This window comes from Leuresthes tenuis, unplaced genomic scaffold (assembly GCF_036924035.1).
Source record: "Leuresthes tenuis unplaced genomic scaffold, fLeuTen1.0.hap1 SCAF_4, whole genome shotgun sequence".
Classification (NCBI taxonomy): domain Eukaryota; kingdom Metazoa; phylum Chordata; class Actinopteri; order Atheriniformes; family Atherinopsidae; genus Leuresthes; species Leuresthes tenuis.
Window position 1 is genome coordinate 1377208 of NW_027325358.1, and position 24796 is coordinate 1402003.

The 24796-nt window shown below is 48.4% G+C and overlaps 4 protein-coding genes across 5 annotated transcripts in view; 1 reads left to right on the top strand and 3 right to left on the bottom strand.

Annotated features, from left to right (window-relative positions):
• wdr17 (WD repeat domain 17) overlaps window positions 1–4929 on the bottom strand; it is a 42040-nt gene extending 37111 nt beyond the window's left edge. For both annotated transcript variants that reach the window (XM_072384035.1, XM_072384034.1), the window contains exons 1-2: window positions 4856–4929; window positions 429–557 (exon numbers count right to left, since the gene is read on the bottom strand). In XM_072384035.1, coding sequence (XP_072240136.1) covers window positions 429–551 — 123 coding nt within the window. In that variant the 5' untranslated portion in view covers window positions 552–557; window positions 4856–4929. The remainder of the gene's footprint in view (window positions 1–428; window positions 558–4855) is intronic.
• Window positions 4930–5832: 903 nt separating this feature from the next.
• On the bottom strand, window positions 5833–8062 carry hmgb2a (high mobility group box 2a). The gene is made up of 5 exons (XM_072384036.1): window positions 7962–8062; window positions 7039–7198; window positions 6789–6937; window positions 6534–6708; window positions 5833–6458 (listed from the first exon to the last, which is right to left on the bottom strand). The coding sequence occupies exons 2-5, from the start codon at window positions 7183–7185 to the stop codon at window positions 6288–6290; spliced, it is 642 nt and encodes a 213-aa protein (XP_072240137.1). The 5' UTR covers window positions 7186–7198; window positions 7962–8062; the 3' UTR covers window positions 5833–6287.
• Window positions 8063–11613: 3551 nt separating this feature from the next.
• Window positions 11614–16702, top strand: pmm2 (phosphomannomutase 2). Its single transcript, XM_072384050.1, has 8 exons — window positions 11614–11739; window positions 13330–13441; window positions 13523–13599; window positions 13749–13840; window positions 13926–14025; window positions 14853–14928; window positions 15324–15439; window positions 16406–16702. The coding sequence occupies exons 1-8, from the start codon at window positions 11680–11682 to the stop codon at window positions 16508–16510; spliced, it is 738 nt and encodes a 245-aa protein (XP_072240151.1). The 5' UTR covers window positions 11614–11679; the 3' UTR covers window positions 16511–16702.
• Window positions 16703–17472: 770 nt separating this feature from the next.
• Window positions 17473–24796, bottom strand: part of mtmr7b (myotubularin related protein 7b) — a 25944-nt gene continuing 18620 nt past the window's right edge. Inside the window, exons 13-14 of the mRNA XM_072384053.1 lie at window positions 21887–22013; window positions 17473–18872 (exon numbers count right to left, since the gene is read on the bottom strand). Coding sequence (XP_072240154.1) covers window positions 18537–18872; window positions 21887–22013 — 463 coding nt within the window. The 3' untranslated portion in view covers window positions 17473–18536. The remainder of the gene's footprint in view (window positions 18873–21886; window positions 22014–24796) is intronic.

The following is a 24796-nucleotide window of genomic DNA, read 5'->3' on the forward strand; positions in this document are numbered from 1 at the left end:
GCTGCAGCCCGACAGGAACCCCGCGGAGCTGCAGCCCGACAGGAACCCCGCGGAGCTGCAGCCCGACAGGAACCCCGCGGAGCTGCAGCCCGACAGGAACCCCGCGGAGCTGCAGCCCGACAGGAACCCCGCGGAGCTGCAGCCCGACAGGAACCCTGCAGCCTGACAGGAACCCTGCGGAGCTGCAGCCCGACAGGAACCCTGCGGAGCTGCAGCCCGACAGGAACCCTGCGGAGCTGCAGCCTGACAGGAACCCTGCAGAGCTGCAGCCTGACAGGAACCATGAGCTGGTTTCCTTCACAGGGTTGAACATCTTATAAAGACTCCTCACACCTTTATGAACTCATTGATCTAATTATTTCCCCCAGCCCCTCCCCCAGCTCCTCCCTCAGCAGCTACATGTTTGTTTCACACGTTCATCAGGTCACCTGGTAGATGTATATGGCCAAAGTAGCGCAGTAGGCGAAGCGGTCTCCGCTGGCTGCGCACACGTCTTTATTCCAGGGCTGGCAGCCGGCCGCCAGCAGACCCACCTGCTTCACTTTGGCCATCCTCACCTGCAGACAGGAGCACAGTAACACCTGCAGACAGGAGCACAGTAACACCTGCAGACAGGAGCACAGTAACACCTGCAGACAGGAGCGCAGTAACACCTGCAGACAGGAGCACAGTAACACCTGCAGACAGGAGCACAGTAACACCTGCAGACAGGAGCACAGTAACACCTGCAGACAGGAGCACAGTAACACCTGCAGACAGGAGCACAGTAACACCTGCAGACAGGAGCACAGTAACACCTGCAGACAGGAGCACAGTAACACCTGCAGACAGGAGCACACACACCTGCAGACAGAAGCACACACACCTGCAGACAGGAGCACAGTAACACCTGCAGACAGGAGCTCACACACCTGCAGACAGGAGCACAGTAACACTTGCAGACAGGAACACAGTAACACCTGCAGACAGGAGCACACACACCTGCAGACAGAAGCACACACACCTGCAGACAGGAGCACAGTAACACCTGCAGACAGGAGCTCACACACCTGCAGACAGGAGCACAGTAACACCTGCAGACAGGAGCACAGTAACACCTGCAGACAGGAGCACAGTAACACCTGCAGACAGGAGCACAGTAACACCTGCAGACAGGAACACAGTAACACCTGCAGACAGGAGCGCAGTAACACCTGCAGACAGGAGCACAGTAACACCTGCAGACAGGAGCACAGTAACACCTGCAGACAGGAGCTCACACACCTGCAGACAGGAGCACAGTAACACCTGCAGACAGGAGCGCAGTAACACCTGCAGACAGGAGCACAGTAACACCTGCAGACAGGAGCACAGTAACACCTGCAGACAGGAGCACAGTAACACCTGCAGACAGGAGCACACACACCTGCAGACAGGAGCACAGTAACACCTGCAGACAGGAGCACAGTAACACCTGCAGACAGGAGCACAGTAACACCTGCAGACAGGAGCACAGTAACACCTGCAGACAGGAGCACAGTAACACCTGCAGACAGGAGCACAGTAACACCTGCAGACAGGAGCACAGTAACACCTGCAGACAGGAGCACAGTAACACCTGCAGACAGGAGCACAGTAACACCTGCAGACAGGAGCACACACACCTGCAGACAGAAGCACACACACCTGCAGACAGGAGCACAGTAACACCTGCAGACAGGAGCTCACACACCTGCAGACAGGAGCACAGTAACACCTGCAGACAGGAGCACACACACCTGCAGACAGGAGCACAGTAACACCTGCAGACAGGAGCACAGTAACACCTGCAGACAGGAGCGCAGTAACACCTGCAGACAGGAGCACACACACCTGCAGACAGGAGCACACACACCTGCAGACAGGAGCACACACACCTGCAGACAGGAGCACAGTAACACCTGCAGACAGGAGCGCAGTAACACCTGCAGACAGGAGCACACACACCTGCAGACAGGAGCACACACACCTGCAGACAGGAGCACAGTAACACCTGCAGACAGGAGCGCAGTAACACCTGCAGACAGGAGCACACACACCTGCAGACAGGAGCACACACACCTGCAGACAGGAGCACAGTAACACCTGCAGACAGGAGCACACACACCTGCAGACAGGAGCACAGTAACACCTGCAGACAGGAGCGCAGTAACACCTGCAGACAGGAGCACAGTAACACCTGCAGACAGGAGCACACACACCTGCAGACAGGAGCACACACACCTGCAGACAGGAGCACAGTAACACCTGCAGACAGGAGCGCAGTAACACCTGCAGACAGGAGCACACACACCTGCAGACAGGAGCACACACACCTGCAGACAGGAGCACAGTAACACCTGCAGACAGGAGCGCAGTAACACCTGCAGACAGGAGCACACACACCTGCAGACAGGAGCACACACACCTGCAGACAGGAGCACAGTAACACCTGCAGACAGGAGCACACACACCTGCAGACAGGAGCACAGTAACACCTGCAGACAGGAGCACACACACCTGCAGACAGGAGCTCACACACCTGCAGACAGGAGCACACACACCTGCAGACAGGAGCACAGTAACACCTGCAGACAGGAGCACAGTAACACCTGCAGACAGGAGCACAGTAACACCTGCAGACAGGAGCACAGTAACACCTGCAGACAGGAGCACAGTAACACCTGCAGACAGGAGCACACACACCTGCAGACAGGAGCACACACACCTTGTTGCAGTGCACGGTAACAGTATCACGCTCTGAGGATCCACGGGTTGAAAAGGGCAACATGCTTAAGGAGAGGATTGATTTAATCTGCGCTGTGATTGGCTGAGACTGCTGCTTATCTGCTGTTAGCGTGAGCAGCAGCAGGAAATGCAGCTGGTTTTCCTCCACAGGTTCATGCAGGAAGCCTGGACCGTTACCGGTTATATTCCACCTCATCTGTTACACCTTTCACACAAAATAAACGTCTACATCAGAAAAACAGCCGTTCTGGACCAGCGTGAGGATGGAAGTCGGCCATCAAAGCTGATCTTCAATAAGCAGCGGAGCTGTGGCCCCTGACCTCGTCTTGTAAGGTGCAAATAGGCTGATTTCCATCTAAATGTCTCGTTATGAGCAGATAATGGTTTAACGAGCCGCCGCGGTAATGACCTTTGATGGAGACACGTTTCAGGCTGCAGGTGGAGCCTGAGAAAACCTGGAGTTTTACCTCCATGTTGGGGAAGAAGAACGAAGACAGGAGAGCATTGAGATGCTGAGGCGGCTCCTGAGAGAAGTTCCTGGGAACTGTTTTCATTGGCTAAGAACAGGATTTGATTCAATTATCATTTTATTACAGTTAATTTATTCTAATTGGGCTGAATTGGACGAAGTGACCTGAGATGATATTTGTTGTAGTTTGGCTCTTTATGAATAAAACTGAATTAGATCGAACAGATGAATGAACAGAAAGATGAACAGATGAATGAACAGATGAATGAACAGAAAGATGAAAAGATGAATGAACAGATGAACGAACAGAAAGATGAATGAACAGAAAGATGAACAGATGAATGAACAGATGGATGAACAGATGAACAGATGAATGAACAGATGAACAGATGAATGAACAGATGAATGAACAGAAAGATGAACAGATGAATGAACAGATGAATGAACAGATGAACAGATGAATGAACAGAAAGATGAATGAACAGATGAATGAACAGATGAACAGATGAATGAACAGAAAGATGAATGAACAGATGAATGAACAGATGAATGAACAGATGAATGAACAGATGAACAGATGAATGAACAGATGAATGAACAGAAAGATGAATGAACAGATGAATGAACAGATGAATGAACAGAAAGATGAATGAACAGATGAATGAACAGATGAATGAACAGATGAACAGATGAATGAACAGAAAGATGAATGAACAGATGAACAGATGAATGAACAGATGAATGAACAGAAAGATGAATGAACAGATGAATGAACAGATGGATGAACAGGTGAATGAACAGATGAATGAACAGATGAATGAACAGAAAGATGAACAGATGAATGAACAGATGAATGAACAGATGAACAGATGAATGAACAGATGAATGAACAGAAAGATGAATGAACAGATGAATGAACAGATGGATGAACAGGTGAATGAACAGATGAATGAACAGATGAATGAACAGAAAGATGAACAGATGGATGGAGTTCCAGCCTTTAAATCTCAGACATGAAATAATCAAATATTTCATGTCTGAGATAAACGTCAAAGTAAGAATCTCTTGTTTCATGTGATTTAGTTTCTTTTCACCCCCTAAACAAACTTTTAGGCAGGACACGTGCGCTGAGACTAAAGCCTCCTCCATTCATGTCAGACTCACACCTGAGCGCGCCCCCCCCCCGGATGCTCCAAAATGTCCGCCGTTAGGAAGCTCCCTTTAAACTAAATCTGCTCCCAGGGAAGCGGCCAGACTCGGAAAGGGCGCGCGGGCGTGAGAAAAGGCCCGATTTTGACCGGAGACATCCATCCGTGTCTCGCGCTGTCCTCGTGCCGCCTGTGCTGGTTTTTGGGTGATCTGCAGGTGAACCCAGAGCACATCACACGTGACGCTCTCACGAACAAAGATGCAAATCAGCGCATCCGGACTCACAGCAGGTCCAAACCTCTCACACACACGCGCGCGCGCACACACACACGAGGAACACGTCGGCTGCATCAACAGGTCTCAGCAGCTCAAACTAATCTGACAGAAACATTACACCTGCGTGGCGCAGATGTGCTCGCGCGCAGGGCGCTCACGCACCTGACCCCTTCACCGCTGCATGTCCATGTTTCTTTTTTTTTTTTTTGCTCTTACCGTCGTCAGCAGGCTCGTGCGCGGCGGACAGCTCCCAGGTGCTGAAATGTGTCCTGCTGCTGCTCGGCGACGTCCGCGCGGGGCCAGCTGACACGGCAACTGTGATTGGTCCAGGAGAGGAGGCGTCCTGATCAGCCATTGGCTGCCCGGAGCGTCAGTCAGAGCGCTGCGTAGAGCTTCCTGCAACATTTCCACCGTAAGAACTGAAATCTACGGTGGTTGTTGCCAGAATCCAGAACATTTAAAACCATAAAACAAATACTTACATGACCTTAAAACATGACGGAGCAGTTAATTACCCTCAAATGTATTTAAACATGAACATAAACCCAGTATCTGAGGCAGAACCAGTGTTTTATCAGTTCTCAGCAGCTTTAAAGTGAATCTCTGGTCTGAGCTCCTTTATTCTCCAACACAGCCTGAACCCTCTGAGACCAGCTTTCTGTCATTTCTTTAAGGAGTCTTCAGGAATAGTTCTCCAGGCTTCTTGAAGGACATCCCAAAGCTCTTCTTTGGATGTGGGCTGCCTTTTGTTCCGTTCTCTGTCAGATGATCCCACACTGCTTCAATAATGTTGAGGTCCGGGCTCTGGGGAGGATTCATCCCTCCATAAGACCTGTTGCCACTGATTTTCAGTCCACTTCTTGTGTCATTTGGCTCAGCCTCAGAAAATATTTACAGAGCTGAAAATGAATCGTTCTCCAGGATTTTAAACCTATTAAAGTCTGGTTGGAAGAAAATAACTTTTACACAGTTAAAGGGATTAAATCTCCAATATTCAGCTTGAACCCAAATGGTGCCCGTTGATACTTTAGTGAAAATACTCGCCTCTAAAGGCACCAAACGGCCAAAATTCATTTAGATTTTTGCACTTTAGTTACCTGAACATGTTCCAGGTACCAAAACACTTCAGTTAACTGAACTTCAGAGTCTGAAACTTGAATTACTCACCTGTGAAATATGCACATTTCCACACGTTTATAATCAATATACAAAATTTTATTTAAAAAAAAAAAAATTCGTTCTACAAGTTTTCAAGTTCCACATTAAAAATGGCTGCAAAACATTTTTAATCAAACTACAAATAAATCCTGGTAGTAAAATGACAGTGAAGGAAACAGCACCACTACAAACAGAAAACATAAGCAGTGCTTCTGAGAAACAATATTTAAAGAAAGGAAACTTCCTGCCGTCCGCAGCCCGTTTAAATAAACGAGGATCTAAGATGTAACAGCCCCGAGTTCAGCAGAAAACTTCAAACAGAAGTGGACTAAGAGGGTAAAACTAAATCCCTGAATTGGATGTGGGGCGGTGTGAGGGGGGGGGGGGGGCAGGTCCAGCAGGCTATACTGTTGCAATCATCCACTCAAAAATAAACAGGAGTTAAGCTGAACAATGCATCGCAAACTTCACATCATTTAACACAAACTGCTTAGTCATCATCCTCGTCGTCGTCATCTTCGTCCTCCTCTTCGTCGTCGTCATCATCATCGTCGTCATCGTCCACCGGCTGGGCTTTCTTTGCCGGGGGCCTGCCGGGGCCACTCTTCTTCCCGGCGTCACTCTTCCCTGAACCTCCCTTGGCTTTGTAGGCGGCGACGTCCTGCAGAGGAAAAGCGTTAAAGTCCCACTCAATGAGCCCACCTCACCCCCCCACCCCACAGGTAACAGGTGGTACCTTCTCGTATTTCTCCTTCAGTTTGGCGGCCTTGGCCTCGTACGGCGCCTTGTCTTTGGAGCCCTGCGTGGACCAGAGCTCGCCCAGCTTCTTGGCGATGTCGCCGATGGAGATGCCGGGGTTCTCCTCTTTGATCCGGGGACGGTGGTCGGAGCAGAAGACAAAGAAAGCAGATCTAAAGACAGAAAAAACATCGGTTAAAGCCTGAAAATCCTCTTGTGCACACATAAATAAAGCCGGGCTGGTGTAACTTACGGGGGCCTCTTTGGGGCGTTGGGGTCCTTCTTCTTCTTGCCCTTCTTGGCACCTTTAGGAGGGACGTACGTCTTCATCTCTCTGTCGTATCTGACCTTGTCAGTCTTGGCCATATCCTCAAACTTCACCTTCTCCTTGGCTGACATGGTCTTAAAATAAAAGTGTTTGTTTTTAAATATAAATGTACAAAGTTGGGAGAAATTCAGTTTCAAAATGGCTAATCGGTGCAAATAAGTAGAGGCAGGCCTACCTTCCATCTCTCAGAGCATTTCTTGGAGAACTCTGAGAAGTTGACGCTGGTCCCTGGGTGCTTCTTCTTGTGCTCCTCGCGGCAGGTCGCCACAAAGAAGGCGTAAGACGAGGTTTTCCCTCTGGGCTTATTTGGGTCCTTTGTCATGGTTGCAATTAGTCTAAAATACAAAGATCAAAATCAACTAAAGCTGCCGTAACAACGTGAAAATAGAATTAAACAATATATCGGCATGTGGTTTTATACTTTAAAGTGAAGAGAAACGCAATCCAGGCGCATAATCGTCGTCGTGTTGTGCAAGCAGACGCCCAGGGGTGTTTTCAGGCTCTAATCGGATTTCTGCCTCTCTTGGACAAAAAGACGCGACTCCATTTTGTATCTTCCCGCCTAAACCCCCAACTGTGGCCAAAACTTCCCCAACAAAGTCGCCCAACACAAAACGTCCCACTTTTCACACAACCCGCCGACTCTGCTCCGACTGCACCGCCAACGACCAACGATCGCGACTCGGAAACAAACGGCCGCGTTCCTACTTTGGACTCGGGAGCTTCCGTCGTGTAGCGGCTAAGCTACCCGACCAAATGGCGTTTCAACGGCATGTTGCGCACTACCTCGAGCACACACAAACGGGCCATAAAGCCCGTTTAACGACATCGAAACGCTCCTAAAACGTCGCAGTTTTTACCGTCGAATAAATGCACACCGAAAGGTTTTTTCACAACGTCGAGTTTAAGTTACGCTGTCATTTAAACAAACAACTCAAAAGCCTCGTAAAAGTTCCCTAAAGGCGATTTAACAAATAAAGTAAAAGAACGGAACTATACGTACACATTACAGCGATCTACCAAAGGCTACATGGATGACTTTAAGCAAGAAAATCCCCTAAATATAGCAGATTTAGCACAGAAAGGGCGGCCACTTACCTGTTCGCTGAAAGACTACTTGTAAACGAGTGAATGAGGAAGAACGCGCAACTGTTTTGTCACCGTCTGCGAGGCTGCACTAACTTGACTAAACTAGTTCCCTGACTCCGCCCTGCCTTTAGCGGATTGGCCGAAATTGAGCATTTAAATTTAAACACTGGGCTTGATACAGATTCTTGGCAGCGATTGGTTGGCTGCGTTGAGTTCAAACCGTCAGGTTTGTGTGCCTCTTCTGCCCGCTGATTGGCTGCGCTGGACTTTTAAATGTACGGCGCGAAAAGACTCCCTTTGTTTGCTGCCTTGCAGTCAAATTGTTTTAATTTGTGGCTGCTTAGCCGAGGGTCGAGTTGTGTTTTTAACAGTTTGTTTTCAAGAAGGCTTAGTAGATATAAAGCCGAAATAAGAGGAGCCAAGCTATCCTTATTTAGGTCAAGTGGAAAACAAAACCATCATGTTTTAACGACATCAATACTAAACTGAAAATAAAACTTCCGTATTTTGGCGTCAGTTTCTATGGCTTTGATATATAGTCAATGATCGCTTTTGTAACACGAAAATCACTCTGATTACCAACCAGAAACTTATATAACTTGTCCTTTTGCGTTCTGTGAACAATATGTTGGTCAAACGGAGATCTATCAGGCTTATCTTAGCTACAGACCACATGAAAGCAATGATTAAAAAATCATTAAATAAAAAAAAGTGTTTATCCTCCTGTTTTTTAGGAAAAAGAATATACTTCTGCTCAAAAGGTTATAAATGAACCAAACTAATCCAAACAGCATTTTAAATATGTAGCCTTTATCTTGTATGTACCTGAACTCATTCGTTGTAATGTGTGTTTTGCATGAAATGTTGGAAAATTTCTCACCTACGACTGACTAAAAGTTTTCAAGTTTTTAACCCAAACTGCCTGCAAATAAAGGACAGAGGTGGCCTGAGTAATTCTGTGAGGGAAAAGTAAATGCAAACCTATAGTTCTGTCTCAGTCTAGCAAAGATCTGATTATCTTGCCTTGTAGTTAATATTCTAATTAATTATGGAGGCTAATGTGACGCCTCAGTGCCCCAGTTTTCCTTTTGTTGGGTCAAATGGTTTCATCCAAATCTATTCACTAACTGAGCACTCTAAATACGACCCTCGACTTGGTTCAAAACACCACAAACCAGACATTCAGTCAGTGAGAACATTTGTCTTGATTTTATGGGGTTCAGCATGAAGCAGGACATCATTTTCTTCAACTGCAAATGTCCTGCAACTGTAACCGAGTCAATTATACAGCAGTAATATTTAGAATTATAATCAAAATCTGTTTAAATAGTTATTATCTGACATTTCTGACCTCCTGAACCAATATGTGGCACGTTTGAGACGCAGTTTCTGTACCTTAATGTTCACTTTCGAGGGTCCCTCCTATATATGTGTCTCACGCTTTTGCTGTTTTACTCTTTGGGAGAAGGAAGCGACACCGTGGTCACAGAAATGTACGTGTTTTAGCCTCTGTTAACTTGCTATCTTAAACTTATTCATTTCATTTGTAGAGGAGCTCAAGTTGATCAGGATTGACCGGAGCATTTTGTTGTTATTTACACCTTTTGTCAGAATAAACGGAGAAAGATATCCTGGTCTGGGCCTGTTCATGTTCACAAAAACATAACGCAGACAACGCTAGAAGCTAACCGGCTACACAACCAGTCGGAAAAGTGAGAGCAGGTCCCACAATCTATCCAAGAAAGCCAAGATGAAGCCTCTGGTGAGCATCTCAGGCCACTAACCAGGAAGCAGTTCGCTGCCCGATGTGCAGGTAAACATCTGTGTGGTGGACATCAGTAATCATGTGTTCTCCCATCAGGAGGCATGTGATGAGGACTAACGGGGAGGAGATCTGCTCAGAGGCTGGATGGAGCTAAGAGGACACGTTTGAAACGCTTGTGATGATGTTTTCCAGATATTTGTTCATCACAGACTGACCCACATCTCATAGCAGTGCTCCTCCACCTGTGCAGCCACTGAAAGGTGTAAAAAGCACAAGTCATTTGATTCATTTTAAGAAAACATGGGAAAACACACACTTTCTGACCTTTTTATTCCCGGGAATCCCCTTTTCTGCCATTTTATAAGATTTAAACCCACTGACACAACAATGCAGTAATTAGAAGTCATTATTTTCTATTGAAATAATTAAACAGTTCAATCTGACACCAGATTTTGGCTCCCACAAGAAATGGTTCATTTATACATAATTATTTATAAAGTGCCCATTGTTGATTTAACTCAGCTATAAAAAGAACATCACAGGCCTTTGGCATCATTTACGAAGTCGTTTTAAATTGAATTAAAGCCTCCAGGAACTTCCAAACTTCTTCAATTTCACAGTTAATGAGGCCACAAAGCTGCTGGATCATTTCACATTTCTGGACTTTCTGATGTGATCGAACACAGTCTGATAAACTCTGTCCAGGTACCTCAGGTGGACTCTGATCTGTTTAAAACTGTCTCACAGAGAAGTGCCACAGCAAAGCAACATTAGCAAAAAGTTTAGATGATTTAGAGAGTTTTAAAGGGGAAAATCTCCAGCACAAAGCATGCAGAGGTCCACATGGTGAGCAAAGCTTTTGGCCCTAATCTTTCGGTCTTTATGGCTCGGTTTTGGCACCTGAAAGCGTTATGTGGCCAAGATGCGATAAAGCGGCTCTGAACTGGGTTACAGCTCAAAGGAAAATGCAGATTTCTGCCACGTTCTGTCCAGAAATATCTATCTATGACACAGTTTGAACTATTTTTCACTTTATTAAAACATATTAAAGCTACCTGCAGTTACTAAAGTGTGTGAGTTACAGTGAACGTAAAGCATATTTTTTAAATATATGCTCAAAAATCGTAAAATTTCAGTGTATTTTAAACTACATTTAAGCCTAATTTGAACGGCACCTTTTAAAATTGTATTCCAACCCATAAAATGATACTAATAAGTACTGTTTTAATTAATAAATGTATGACTGAGCATACTTACATATTAATGTCATACTGGCATTTTTGCAACCCTTTAGCACACAAAGGTTCACTAAATATACTCCAAATTCTGCTTTTCTACAATTTAATTACAGTTAAACTATACTGAGCACAAAACTAGTTAAAGTTCCTGTTAACTAACAGTCACCCGACTAAATTAGACCAACATGTAAGAGATATTTGCACAAAGGCAGCCGCACCTACAGGCATGTGTGGGGCCTGCTGAGGCTGCAGCTCTGGGAGCAGAATAGTTCTGGACTGGAGGAAGTGGGACACTGATAAGGTTTCAAACTGGGACCGTCAGAGAGAAGGAGGAATTAGATTATCTGTAAACCGATCTGTGAGGAATTCTCAGCTAATGACGGTTTACAGACAAACTGTAGGCCAGTCTTTAGCCGGAGAGCAGTCCCATGACCCCCTCACATACTCTCCATCAGTAAACAGCTTTAAATAGAGTCCCAGAGTTCCGCGCACTCTCATGTGACACGCTCTGCACGCGGGGGAGGAGCGCGCTAATGTCGGCTCCGCACTCCTGTTCAGCAGGTGGCGACACAAAGCCGGGTTCTCCTGTCCGGAGAGAGGGAAAGAAGCTCCGGTTCCAGTTGTAGTTCTGAGCCGTTCTTCACCGCGGAGGCGGAACCGGAGACCAGAGGGGTGGGACAGTTGTGTTGTGTGACAGCTGAGAAACGACACGACTGAAGCTGCTATGGACACGAGCACCCTCTGCCTTTTTGATGTTGACGGCACGCTCACAGCCGCGAGACAGGTGATTAGTGTGCGTGCGTGCATGCGTGCCTGTGAATATTAATCCAACTGAGCTCCATTCATAGAAACATGACTGTCCTGTCTGTCAGCACAACTTCCGGTTCCACGTAGCTCCGGACCAGCGACGCTCTCCAATGAAACAATACTTCTGTTTCTGTTAAACAGCATTAAAAATTACAAGCAAACGGTTACAGCTAAACTATTAGATGTGTTATAATCATTATCATTAAAATGTATTTATTTAGTTTGCAGTAGTGACGGACTTTGGTAACAGAGCACAGACGGTTTGTTAGCTCTACCCAAACCGGAAGTGTTTCTGACGGAAAGAAATACCCGAAACATTTGTAGTATTTTTGAAAGTCCACCCTGTTAAAATACAAAAATATTGACTCCTTTCGTCAAATTCTTCAATTCAGTCACATATATGGGTTCAGTTGCTACATTTCCAGTTTAAAAACTATCTTTCGACACCAGAAATTAAGCAATTGGCTTAAACTGCACTGATGCTAACCGTGTTCCCGTTGGATTCCGCTAGCATTATGCTAACGACTGGATCCATTATCACCTGTTCCTGCTGATAACTCCTGTCTAACCACCAGTGTGCTGTTAAAAACAAACTAAACAAAGAAGTCCAGTGAAAAACAAAGACATCAGCAATGATCTTAGAGAAGCAGCTGCTGCTGCCCATCAGTCTGGGAAGGGTTATAAGGCCATTTCCAAACTATCTGGAGTCCATCATTCTACAGAGAGAAAGATTATTCACAAGTGGAAAACATTCAGGACAGCTGTCAATCTTCCCAGGAGTGGACGTCCCAGCAAGTTCACCCCAAGGTGAAAAAGCCCAGAGCTACATCTCAGACTCTACGGGCCTCAGTTAGCATGTTAAAGGTTAAAGGTCACCCCAAGGTGAAAAAGCCCAGAGCTACATCTCAGACTCTACAGGCCTCAGTTAGCATGCTAAAGGTTAAAGGTCACCCCAAGGTGAAGAAGCCCAGAGCTACATCTCAGACTCTACAGGCCTCAGTTAGCATGTTAAAGGTTAAAGGTCATACATCTCAGACTCTACAGGCCTCAGTTAGCATGTTAAAGGTTAAAGGTCATACATCTCAGACTCTACAGGCCTCAGTTAGCATGTTAAAGGTTAAAGGTCATGACAGCACAGTTAGAAAAAGCCTGAACAAGGAAGGCTTGTTTGGAAGGGCTGCAGGAGAAAGCCTCTTCTCTCTAAAAAGAACATGGCAGCACAGCTTAGGTTTGCAAAGCTGCATCTGAACAAAGCTCAAGACTTCTGGAACAATGTCCTTTGGACAGACCAGAGCAGAGTGGAGATGTTTGGTCCTAATGCACAGCAGCACGTTTGGAGGAAACCAAACACAGCATATCAGCACAAACACCTCATACCAGCTGTCAAGCACGGTGGTGGAGGGCTGATGATCTGGGCTGGTTCTGCAGCCACAGGACCTGGGCACCTTGCAGTCATTGAGTCCACCATGAACTCCTCTGGTTACCAAAGTATTCCAGAGTCTTTACCGTGACATCCCTCGTTCTGTGTCAGACTTTAAGGTAAAACTGTAAAACTGTGTGTTTTCAGTGTGTGACTCCAGACATTGCAGAGTTCTTGGAGAAGCTAAAAACTCGGGTTCGAGTCGGAGTCGTTGGAGGCTCAGACCTCAGCAAGATCCAGGAGCAGCTGGGAAGTGACGGTGAGGCTTGGGGTGGAGCAGGTAAACATCGGCTGCGTGGAATCGGTGCGACTCTGATTTTCTGCTCTTTTGTGTGCGCAGTCATTCAGAAAGTGGACTACGTGTTTGCTGAGAACGGGCTTGTGGCCTACAAGCATGGACAGTTGCACTCTGTGCAGGTCAGATAAGAACTTTATGATCCTAACACTGAACATGACATGTGGACCATGTGCCCACCTAATCTGTGGCATCAAAACAACACAGAAACACCCTGAACGTGGTGCTGTTGGGTCAAAGGAAACTCACTTTGTCTGCTCGCTGTTGTCAGTCCATCCAGGCTCACATGGGAGAAGAGCTGCTGCAAGATTTCATCAACTTCTGTCTCAACTACATGGCCAAGATCAAACTGCCCAAGAAGAGGTAGCTGCACACCCAGCAGAGGCAGAATCCCAGCCTGGAGCTGTGTTTAAATACTAAAAGTGTTCATAGTGATTGTCCTTTTCAGGGGGACTTTCATTGAATTTCGTAACGGGATGTTGAACGTTTCGCCGATCGGCCGCAGCTGCACTCAGGAAGAGAGGAAGGAGTTCTACGAGCTGGATCAGGTGGGTCACACATGTTCGTGAGTCATTACATCATGAACCGGTTCATGAACCAGTTCACTCCAGGCTGAACCAGTTCATGAACCAGTTCACTCCAGGCTGAAACAGTTCGTGAACCAGTTCACTCCAGGCTGAAACAGTTCGTGAACCAGTTCACTCCAGGCTGAACCAGTTCATGAACCAGTTCACTCCAGGCTGAACCAGTTCATTAACCAGTTCATGACTCCAGGCTGAAACAGTTCGTGAACCAGTTCACTCCAGGCTGAACCAGTTCATGAACCAGTTCACTCCAGGCTGAACCAGTTCATTAACCAGTTCATGACTCCAGGCTGAAACAGTTCGTGAACCAGTTCACTCCAGGCTGAAACAGTTCGTGAACCAGTTCACTCCAGGCTGAAACAGTTCATGAACCAGTTCACTCCAGGCTGAAACAGTTCATGAACCAGTTCACTCCAGGCTGAAACAGTTCGTGAACCAGTTCACTCCAGGCTGAAACAGTTCGTGAACCAGTTCATGACTCCAGGCTGAACCAGTTCACTCCAGGCTGAACCAGTTCATTAACCAGTTCATGACTCCAGGCTGAAACAGTTCATGAACCAGTTCATGACTCCAGGCTGAACCAGTTCACTCCAGGCTGAACCAGTTCACTCCAGGCTGAAACAGTTCATGAACCAGTTCACTCCAGGCTGAAACAGTTCATGAACCAGTTCACTCCAGGCTTAACTAGTTCATGACTCCAGTTCATGACTCCGGACTGAACTGGTTCATGACTCCAGTTCACTCCAGGCGACCTGTTCAGTTCACTAAATGTTTTATTTTTTATTTTCCAGAAAGAAAAAATCAGAGAGAAGTTTGTTTCTGTTCTAGAAGAAGAATTCAAAGGAAAAGGATTGTCATTTTCAATCGGTGAGTGGGCAACAGCGTCTGCATTTAACCCTCTGAAGCTCCGGCTGCTGGGGGACGTTTTCTCTCAAAGAAACATTCTCTGAATGAACGATGACTGTGGTGTGAAAATGTTATTAAAATGAACCAAGAGCACAAAGACAGTTTTTTATCTGGTGTCTGCAGCCCATTTACAGGCTGTTTCCGTGTTTTATAAGAAATTAAACTCTTATTTATTTTGGATTTTGCTGCTGAGATGTGAGAAACTTTCATTTAAAGACAAAGTCGAGCCTCCAGCTGCTGGAAATGTGAAGCTGAAGGTTTGAGAGGAAGAGCAGGAGCAGAAAAACTCACATCTCAGACGGCTGGACGTCAGAGTCGTAGCTGCGATGCTAATCCTGCTCTTTCTTTCTCTGCAGGGGGGCAGATCAGCTTTGACGTGTTCCCTGATGGCTGGGATAAGAGGTACTGTCTGGGCATCGTAGAGAAGGACAACTACTCAACCATCCACTTCTTTGGAGACAAGACCAAACCTGTGAGTGTGTGAGGTAGTTCAGGACAGCATGTGGTGAACTGGAAGGAATGGTTTTATAAAAACACCTGAACACTGAGACATGTTAGGATCATGTGACCTAACAGCTAAAGTAACGTCACAAAGAAAGGAGGGGAAACAACAAACTCTAAACGCAGAATTCCACTTTCTGTGGAGCAGATATGAAGCTTAAATCCACACCGTTTCCATAGAAACTAAACAAAGAACCTCATTTTCTTCCATTGTGAAACAAATCTGAGGAGAAAAAACCAGCACAGATCAGGCCCGTTTCCATCGATGGTCTGAAGTGAATCGGCTCGGCCGTAGGGGGCGGTGTAGGCTGCAGAATTCAGTAGAAGAAGAAGTTGTTTTAACAGGAAACGAACGGCTGCGGTGGACATCCCCAAGAGGAAGATGGAGCGCTCCTCCTCTGGAATTACTGAGACCAGAAACAGCTGGAAACAGGTTTACAGGAGAGGAAATATCTGAGTTTTTACCTTTAATTGAGTCAGTTTCTGCTGCTCGTCGTCATGGCGACGACAGGCACGGAGAACAAAAAGCTCAGCGACCGGGTCGAATCAGAGTCATTAAACGGCCTCTTCTGGTTAAAACTGGTTCAGCGTCTCACTTCTGACTCCCAGCTGAAGCTGCTCAAACCTGTGCACGTGAGTGTGTGCACGTGAGTGTGTGCAGGTGTGAACGGGTTCACAGCAGGTTGCCTCCAGCCTTCAGGACGACCGCCTTTCAAAAACATTTTCCTTTTCTTTCAGCCCGAGCCGTGAAGACGACGGACCGTAAAAAGCTTTCAGCCTTTAAACCGGAGCACAGTGAGGCTCCTTCAGGGCTGATTCTTCTTCTTCTGCTGCTTCTTCTTCTTCTGCTGCAGCCCCACAGAGACGGCTCGGGTTACACAGCTGACCGCCTTCATGTTGTCAGCATATAAACTCCTCCCCTCTGCGTCTGTTTCAGGGAGGAAACGACTACGAGATCTACTGCGACCCCCGGACCGTCGGCCACGAGGTGGCGTGTCCCGAGGAGACGCGGCGGCTCTGCGAGCAGCTCTTCTTCTCCTGATTCTGCGGTGACGGTTTCCATGTGATGCAGAACCCAACAGGATCCGTCCGCCCATGTTCTGTGGTTCTGTGATTGGTCTTTGTTCTGAACATCGATGTGTTGTTACTGTGGAGGTGAAAATCATGACGTTTCTGCTACGAGACACTTAAAAAACTGTAAGAACTGAGGGAATAAAAGAAGGGATGAGTGCTGCTTGGTTTTAGTCTCATGAATCCTTTAAAGATGATTAAATCTGGGTTTAACCCCAGAATGAGGCATGTTTGTGGGGCGCTGTGGACAGGAGAAGGACGTCCTGTGACAGCAGCTCTCAGGTGAAGGTGGACCGAGGAGGGAAACCTTCTGAATCAGGTGTGCTGGAGCAGAAAAACATCTGAAGCAGAGCAGCTTCGGTTTGGATGAAAATCTAAATGTGTTGCTGTGACCCTGAAGTTAAAGAACCGAGTGTTTTATCTGCAAGCATCAGACCGCTGCTGGTCATCGCCTCCCTTTAACGGTGCTTTTATTGATCGTTTACATCGATGGATACATGACACACACCACAGGCTACAGGGGGGGAGGGGGAGGAGGAGGAGGGGGAGGAAGAGGGGGAGGGAGGAGGAGGAAGGAGAGGAGGAGGGGGAGGAAGAAGAAGAAGAAGAGGAGGGAAGAAGAGGAGGAGGGGGAGGGGGAGGGGGAGGAAGAGGAGGAGGGAGGGGGAGGAAGAGGAGGAGGGAGGGGGAGGAAGAGGAGGAGGGAGAGGATGATGAAGAGGGAGGAAGAGGAGGAAGAGGAGGAGGGAGGGGGAGGAAGAGGGAGGGAGGAAGAAGAGGGGGAGGGGGAAGGAGGAGGAGGAGGATGATGAAGAGGGAGGAAGAGGAGGGAGGGGGAGGAAGAAGAAGAAGAGGAGGAGAGAAGAAGAAGGAGGGGAAAGAAGAGGGAGGAAGAGGAAGAAGAGTAGGAGGAAGAGAGGAGGAAGAGGGGGAGGAAGAAGAAGAAGAAGAGGAGGAGGGAGGAAGAAGAAGAAGAAGAGGAAGAGGGCAGCTTTGATTTCTCAGATGGTTGTGACAGCAGCAGGAGTCCAAACAGCAGTTCTAACAGATTTCCTCTAAAGTCCAGTTCAATAACTGAGGGACTTCAGCGTGTTCGGGTCAGAGGAGACGGAGCAGAGGTCCATCAGAACCGCAGAACCTCACCGTCTGAACACTAAATCAGGTCCTTCAAACAGAAAAATACATGAAAACTGAAGACTTTCAGCGTCTGTTGTAAACATTCACATTTGTTCACATTTAGTTTGTTCCTGAGCTCCGACTGAAGCTTCGGAACCGCTTTCAACAGGAAATAAGAGTCACAGGAGGAGGCAGAGTGTCCCTGTTGGCTGGTCTGGGATCAGATGAGAGATGATACTTATCAGCACGAAGGAATCGTCTCACTGAGGAGGAGGAAGAGGAGTGAATCCGTCCTTCATCCGTCTCCCGTCACCGCGGCGACCGCAGGTCAGCTCCGGCGTTGGTTCCGCTCCGTCACCGCGGCGACCGCAGGTCAGCTCCGGCGTTGGTTCCGCTCCGTCACCGCGGCGACCGCAGGTCAGCTCCGGCGTTGGTTCTGCCCCGTCACCGCGGCGACCGCAGGTCAGCTCCGGCGTTGGTTCCGCTCCGTCACCGCGGCGACCGCAGGTCAGCTCCAGCGTTGGTTCTGCTCCGTCACCGCGGCGACCGCAGGTCAGCTCCGGCGTTGGTTCTGCCCCGTCACCGCGGCGACCGCAGGTCAGCTCCGGCGTTGGTTCTGCTCCGTCACTTTTGTCCTTTTCACGGGTGAAAGCGCATTTCCTGAAGTAAAAACACCTAAAAACAGCAGCTACACAGTAAAAAGCAGCCGGTCTGGTTCTGTGCAAATGAAAGGAAGTCGTCGCTGAGTTTTTGTCCAAAACAGATAAATGTTGGTGAAGCTGAACGGACCTTCGGGGGGGGGAGGAAACAGGAAACTACAGATAAACTCCACCTGAGAGTAAAGGTCCTTTAGTTCTGCTCAGGCAGCGGCACGGCCAGCTTCACTCCGGGTCCGGGTCCTTGCCGTCGTCCCCGGCGCTGGACGAGCGGCTGCTGAGGTCGGCCACGCCGGACTCCAGGTCGCTGCACAGGTAGAGGTCCTCGGGGGCGAGCTGCAGCCCTAAGGGCGGGGGGTGGGGGGGGTCCTGGGTTTGAGCCTTCTGATTGGCCGGGTCAGAGGAGAGTGTGCGAGTGTTCTCATGTGCAGGGCTGGTGATTGGGTCTGCAAAAGTGGGCGGGTCCGGCCCGCTGTGTCTATACCGCAGGTGGCGAGTCCTCCTCCTCGGAACCTCGATCTTCTCCGAGGTGATTGGCCTCCCGGTCAGAGCTGCGATCCTCTGCAGACAGACAGAACTCATCAGAACTCATCAGAACTCATCAGAACACCTCAGAACACACCTCAGAACACACCTCAGAACACACCTCAGAACACACCTCAGAACACACCTCAGAACAGACCTCAGAACACCTCAGAACACCTCAGAACACCTCAGAACAGACCTCAGAACACACCTCAGAACACCTCAGAACACCTCAGAACACCTCAGAACACCTCAGAACACACCTCAGAACAGACCTCAGAACACCTCAGAACAGACCTCAGAACACCTCAGAACACACATCAGAACACACCTCAGAACACACCTCAGAACACACCTCAGAACACACCTCAGAACAGACCTCAGAACACACCTCAGAACACACCTCAGAACAGACCTCAGAACACCTCAGAACACCTCAGAACACCTCAGAACACACCTCAGAACACCTCAGAACAGACCTCAGAACAGACCTCAGAACAGACCTCAGAACACACCTCAGAACACCTCAGAACACCTCAGAACACACCTCAGAACACACCTCAGAACACACCTCAGAACACACCTCAGAACACCATAGAACACACCTCAGAACACACCTCAGAACACCTCAGAACACCATAGAACACACCTCAGAACACACCTCAGAACACACCTCAGAACACACCTCAGAACACCTCAGAACACCTCAGAACACACCTCAGAACACACCTCAGAACACCTCAGAACACCTCAGAACTCATCAGAACACACCTCAGAACAGACCTCAGAACACACCTCAGAACACCTCAGAACACCTCAGAACACACCTCAGAACACACCTCAGAACACCTCAGAACTCATCAGAACACACCTCAGAACACCTCAGAACTCATCAGAACACACCTCAGAACACCTCAGAACACCTCAGAACACACCTCAGAACACCTCAGAACACCATAGAACACACCTCAGAACACCTCAGAACACACCTCAGAACACCTCAGAACACCTCAGAACACACCTCAGAACACACCTCAGAACACACCTCAGAACAGACCTCAGAACACACCTCAGAACACACCTCAGAACACCTCAGAACACCTCAGAACACACCTCAGAACACCTCAGAACACACCTCAGAACTCATCAGAACACACCTCAGAACACCTCAGAACACCTCAGAACACACCTCAGAACACCTCAGAACACCTCAGAACTCATCAGAACACACCTCAGAACACCTCAGAACTCATCAGAACACACCTCAGAACACCTCAGAACACACCTCAGAACACCTCAGAACACCTCAGAACACCTCAGAACACCTCAGAACACCTCAGAACACACCTCAGAACACCTCAGAACTCATCAGAACACACCTCAGAACACCTCAGAACACACCTCAGAACACCTCAGAACACCTCAGAACAGACCTCAGAACACCTCAGAACACCTCAGAACACCTCAGAACTCATCAGAACACACCTCAGAACACCTCAGAACACCTCAGAACACACCTCAGAACACCTCAGAACTCATCAGAACACACCTCAGAACACCTCAGAACTCATCAGAACACACCTCAGAACACCTCAGAACACACCTCAGAACACCTCAGAACACCTCAGAACACACCTCAGAACACACCTCAGAACACCTCAGAACACCTCAGAACACACCTCAGAACACACCTCAGAACACCTCAGAACACCTCAGAACACACCTCAGAACACACCTCAGAACACCTCAGAACACCTCAGAACACACCTCAGAACACACCTCAGAACACACCTCAGAACACACCTCAGAACACCTCAGAACACACCTCAGAACACACCTCAGAACACCTCAGAACACCTCAGAACACCTCAGAACACACCTCAGAACACCTCAGAACACACCTCAGAACACACCTCAGAACTCATCAGAACACACCTCAGAACACTTCAGAACACCTCAGAACACACCTCAGAACACCTCAGAACACCTCAGAACACCTCAGAACACCTCAGAACACCTCAGAACTCATCAGAACACACCTCAGAACACCTCAGAACACCTCAGAACTCATCAGAACACACCTCAGAACACCTCAGAACACCTCAGAACACCTCAGAACACACCTCAGAACACCTCAGAACACACCTCAGAACACACCTCAGAACACCTCAGAACACACCTCAGAACACCTCAGAACTCATCAGAACACACCTCAGAACACCTCAGAACTCATCAGAACACACCTCAGAACACCTCAGAACACCTCAGAACACCTCAGAACACACCTCAGAACACCTCAGAACACACCTCAGAACTCATCAGAACACACCTCAGAACACCATAGAACACCTCAGAACACACCTCAGAACACACCTCAGAACACCTCAGAACTCATCAGAACACACCTCAGAACACCTCAGAACTCATCAGAACACACCTCAGAACACCTCAGAACACCTCAGAACACCTCAGAACACACCTCAGAACACCTCAGAACACACCTCAGAACTCATCAGAACACACCTCAGAACACACCTCAGAACACCTCAGAACTCATCAGAACACACCTCAGAACACCTCAGAACACCATAGAACACCTCAGAACTCGTCAGAACTCCTGCTCTACCTGTTCTCTGTTGTAAACAGGGTAACAGCGCCACCCAATGGTCAAACGCAGCCATTAAAGGTGACATATTGTGTAAAAATCTATCAGGGCGTCTGAGGTCACCAGCAGGTGTAAAACTCCCCAGAAACACGACCCTGGGATTTATGAGTTCCCCTCAGAAAGGTCAGAACATGTCACTTCTAAACCAGTTTGTGTTCAAGCCATAGATCAGGGTCACTGGAGAAGTTCTGTTTGGTTCTGTGGGGGGGGTACATAAGCCCTGATAAGGTGTTTGTTGTTATTGGACCTGATAATGTTGACATGATGGCTGCTGTGGGTGATTTCATCTGTTTAACTGGGGTCAAAGGTCACGGGGGGGTGCGTTTGTGTGTTGTATGCCTTGTCTGGAGCCCGGGTGGTGGTGGGCGGTTCCTCCGGGCGGTACCTCCTGGTGATTGGTCAGCTCCTCCTCCAGCTGCTGGGACTCCTCCCTCACAGCAGACAGGAAGTCGGCAGGCGACTGGCGAGGAGGCGTCGACTTCTCCAGGTGGTTATAGAGACCCTTCCACATTCTGGGGAGAACAACAGATCCGTTACAACTGGCTCTGAACCAGAAACACTTTCATGGATCTGGTTTATTTCAGCCTCTGTGGGTCTGAGTCTCATATTGGATCGATTGCACCACCTACTGGATGAAAATGGAACAACGCGTTCACGTCCACGGAGGCGTGCGCACGGCGCTTAGCAACAGAGTCTGCGACCATAAGTGTGAACACACACCTGGGTCCGGTGTTCCAGCAGCTCCCAGCTTACAGGATCCCTTCAGGCTGTGTTACTTTATCTAAATAAATGTATTTTCTATCGGCTTTGCACTGCGTCGCTCCCGTTTTTATCATCTCCTTCGAGCCGGGTCACAGCACAGCGCACGTAACAAAATAATCAGTTCAGTTTTATTTATATAGCGCCAGATTATAACAAATGTCATCTCAAGGCACTTAAATAATATAGTCCAATTCAATTCATTGTAATCATAATCCAATTCATTCATATGGAGCCAATTAAAAAATAATAGGACGTTGCTGCGTGTCTCTCTGGGTGTTTTGACATCGATTTCAACTCAGGACCCGGATAGTTTAGAGCTCTGGGTTCAAATCCCCTGCATGAAAGGTTCTGTCTCCAGTAGGACTCCTTAACCGGGGGCTCACAACCCGCCGCTTCTACTTCTTCTGCCGCCGGAAACGGCTAAAGGGGCGGGGCTTATATGTATAGCAACTAGCAGATATAAATAATAATCCATCCATACATCGGTTCCCTCTTTCACCATGGATCCTACTCTGGGCCTTCTTTGTGTTTCTTTGTGTTTGCGCTCTGCTGTTTTCCGCCATTTTTCCACCTTTTTTATCCGCCGTCGGAATCCAGATCGGCCCTAATTGGCTGTCGTCGCCTCACTGCTCATTTGCATAAAGTTGAGCCTTTCTCAACTCTTGAAGCTCACAACGCCGGCCGCTTATCGACGCCTGCTTACATTGAATGAACGGCAGCTCACGACGCTTTTGGTGTGAGGCCCCGGTAAGGCCAGACCCCTTCTATCCTATCTGTAAGTCGCTTTGGATAAAAGCGTCTGATAAATGCATAAAGATAACAACAAACACCTCATAGAGTATGTATGTGTGTGTGTGTGTGTGCTGCAGTGTGTGTGTGTGTGTGTGCGCTGCAGTGTGTGTGTGTGAGTGTGTGTGTGTGTGTGTGTGTGTGCTGCAGTGTGTGTGTGTGTGTGTGTGTGTGTGCTGCAGTGTGTGTGTGTGTGTGTGTGTGTGTGCTGCAGTGTGTGTGTGTGTGTGTGTGTGTGTGTGCTGCAGTGTGTGTGTGTGTGTGTGTGTGTGTGTGCTGCAGTGTGTATGTGTGTGTGTGTGTGTGCTGCAGTGTGTGTGTGTGTGTGTGTGTGTGTGCTGCAGTGTGTGTGTGTGTGTGTGTGTGTGTGTGCTGCAGTGTGTGTGTGTGTGTGTGTGTGTGTGTGCTGCAGTGTGTATGTGTGTGTGTGTGTGTGCTGCAGTGTGTGTGTGTGTGTGTGCGCTGCAGTGTGTGTGTGTGAGTGTGTGTGTGTGTGTGTGTGCTGCAGTGTGTGTGTGTGTGTGTGTGTGTGTGCTGCAGTGTGTGTGTGTGTGTGTGTGTGTGTGCTGCAGTGTGTGTGTGTGTGTGCTGCAGTGTGTGTGTGTGTGTGTGTGCTGCAGTGTGTGTGTGTGAGTGTGTGTGTGTGTGTGTGTGTGTGTGTGTGTGTGTGTGCTGCAGGGTGTGTGTGTGAGTGTGTGTGTGTGTGTGTGTGTGCTGCAGGGTGTGTGTGTGTGTGTGTGTGCTGCAGTGTGTGTGTGTGTGTGTGTGTGTGCTGCAGTGTGTGTGTGTGAGTGTGTGTGTGTGTGTGTGTGCTGCAGGGTGTGTGTGTGAGTGTGTGTGTGTGTGTGTGTGTGTGCTGCAGGGTGTGTGTGTGTGCTGCAGGGTGTGTGTGTGTGCGCTGCAGGGTGTGTGTGTGTGCGCTGCAGGGTGTGTGTGTGTGTGTGTGCTGCAGTGTGTGTGTGTGTGTGTGTGTGTGTGCTGCAGTGTGTGTGTGTGAGTGTGTGTGTGTGTGTGTGTGTGTGCTGCAGGGTGTGTGTGTGCGCTGCAGTGTGTGTGTGTGTGTGTGTGTGTGTGTGCTGCAGTGTGTGTGTGTGTGTGTGTGCTGCAGTGTGTGTGTGTGAGTGTGTGTGTGTGTGTGTGTGTGTGCTGCAGGGTGTGTGTGTGAGTGTGTGTGTGTGTGTGTGTGTGTGTGCTGCAGGGTGTGTGTGTGTGTGTGTGTGTGTGTGCTGCAGTGTGTGTGTGTGTGTGTGGGTGTGCTGCAGTGTGTGTGTGTGAGTGTGTGTGTGTGTGTGTGTGTGTGCTGCAGGGTGTGTGTGTGAGTGTGTGTGTGTGTGTGTGTGTGTGCTGCAGGGTGTGTGTGTGTGCTGCAGGGTGTGTGTGTGTGCGCTGCAGGGTGTGTGTGTGTGCGCTGCAGGGTGTGTGTGTGTGTGTGTGCTGCAGTGTGTGTGTGTGAGTGTGTGTGTGTGTGTGTGTGTGTGTGCTGCAGGGTGTGTGTGTGCGCTGCAGTGTGTGTGTGTGTGTGTGTGTGTGTGCTGCAGTGTGTGTGTGTGTGTGTGCGCTGCAGTGTGTGTGTGTGTGTGTGTGTGTGTGCTGCAGTGTGTGTGTGTGTGTGTGCGCTGCAGTGTGTGTGTGTGAGTGTGTGTGTGTGTGCTGCAGTGTGTGTGTGTGTGTGTGTGTGCTGCAGTGTGTGTGTGTGTGTGTGTGTGTGCTGCAGTGTGTGTGTGTGTGTGCTGCAGTGTGTGTG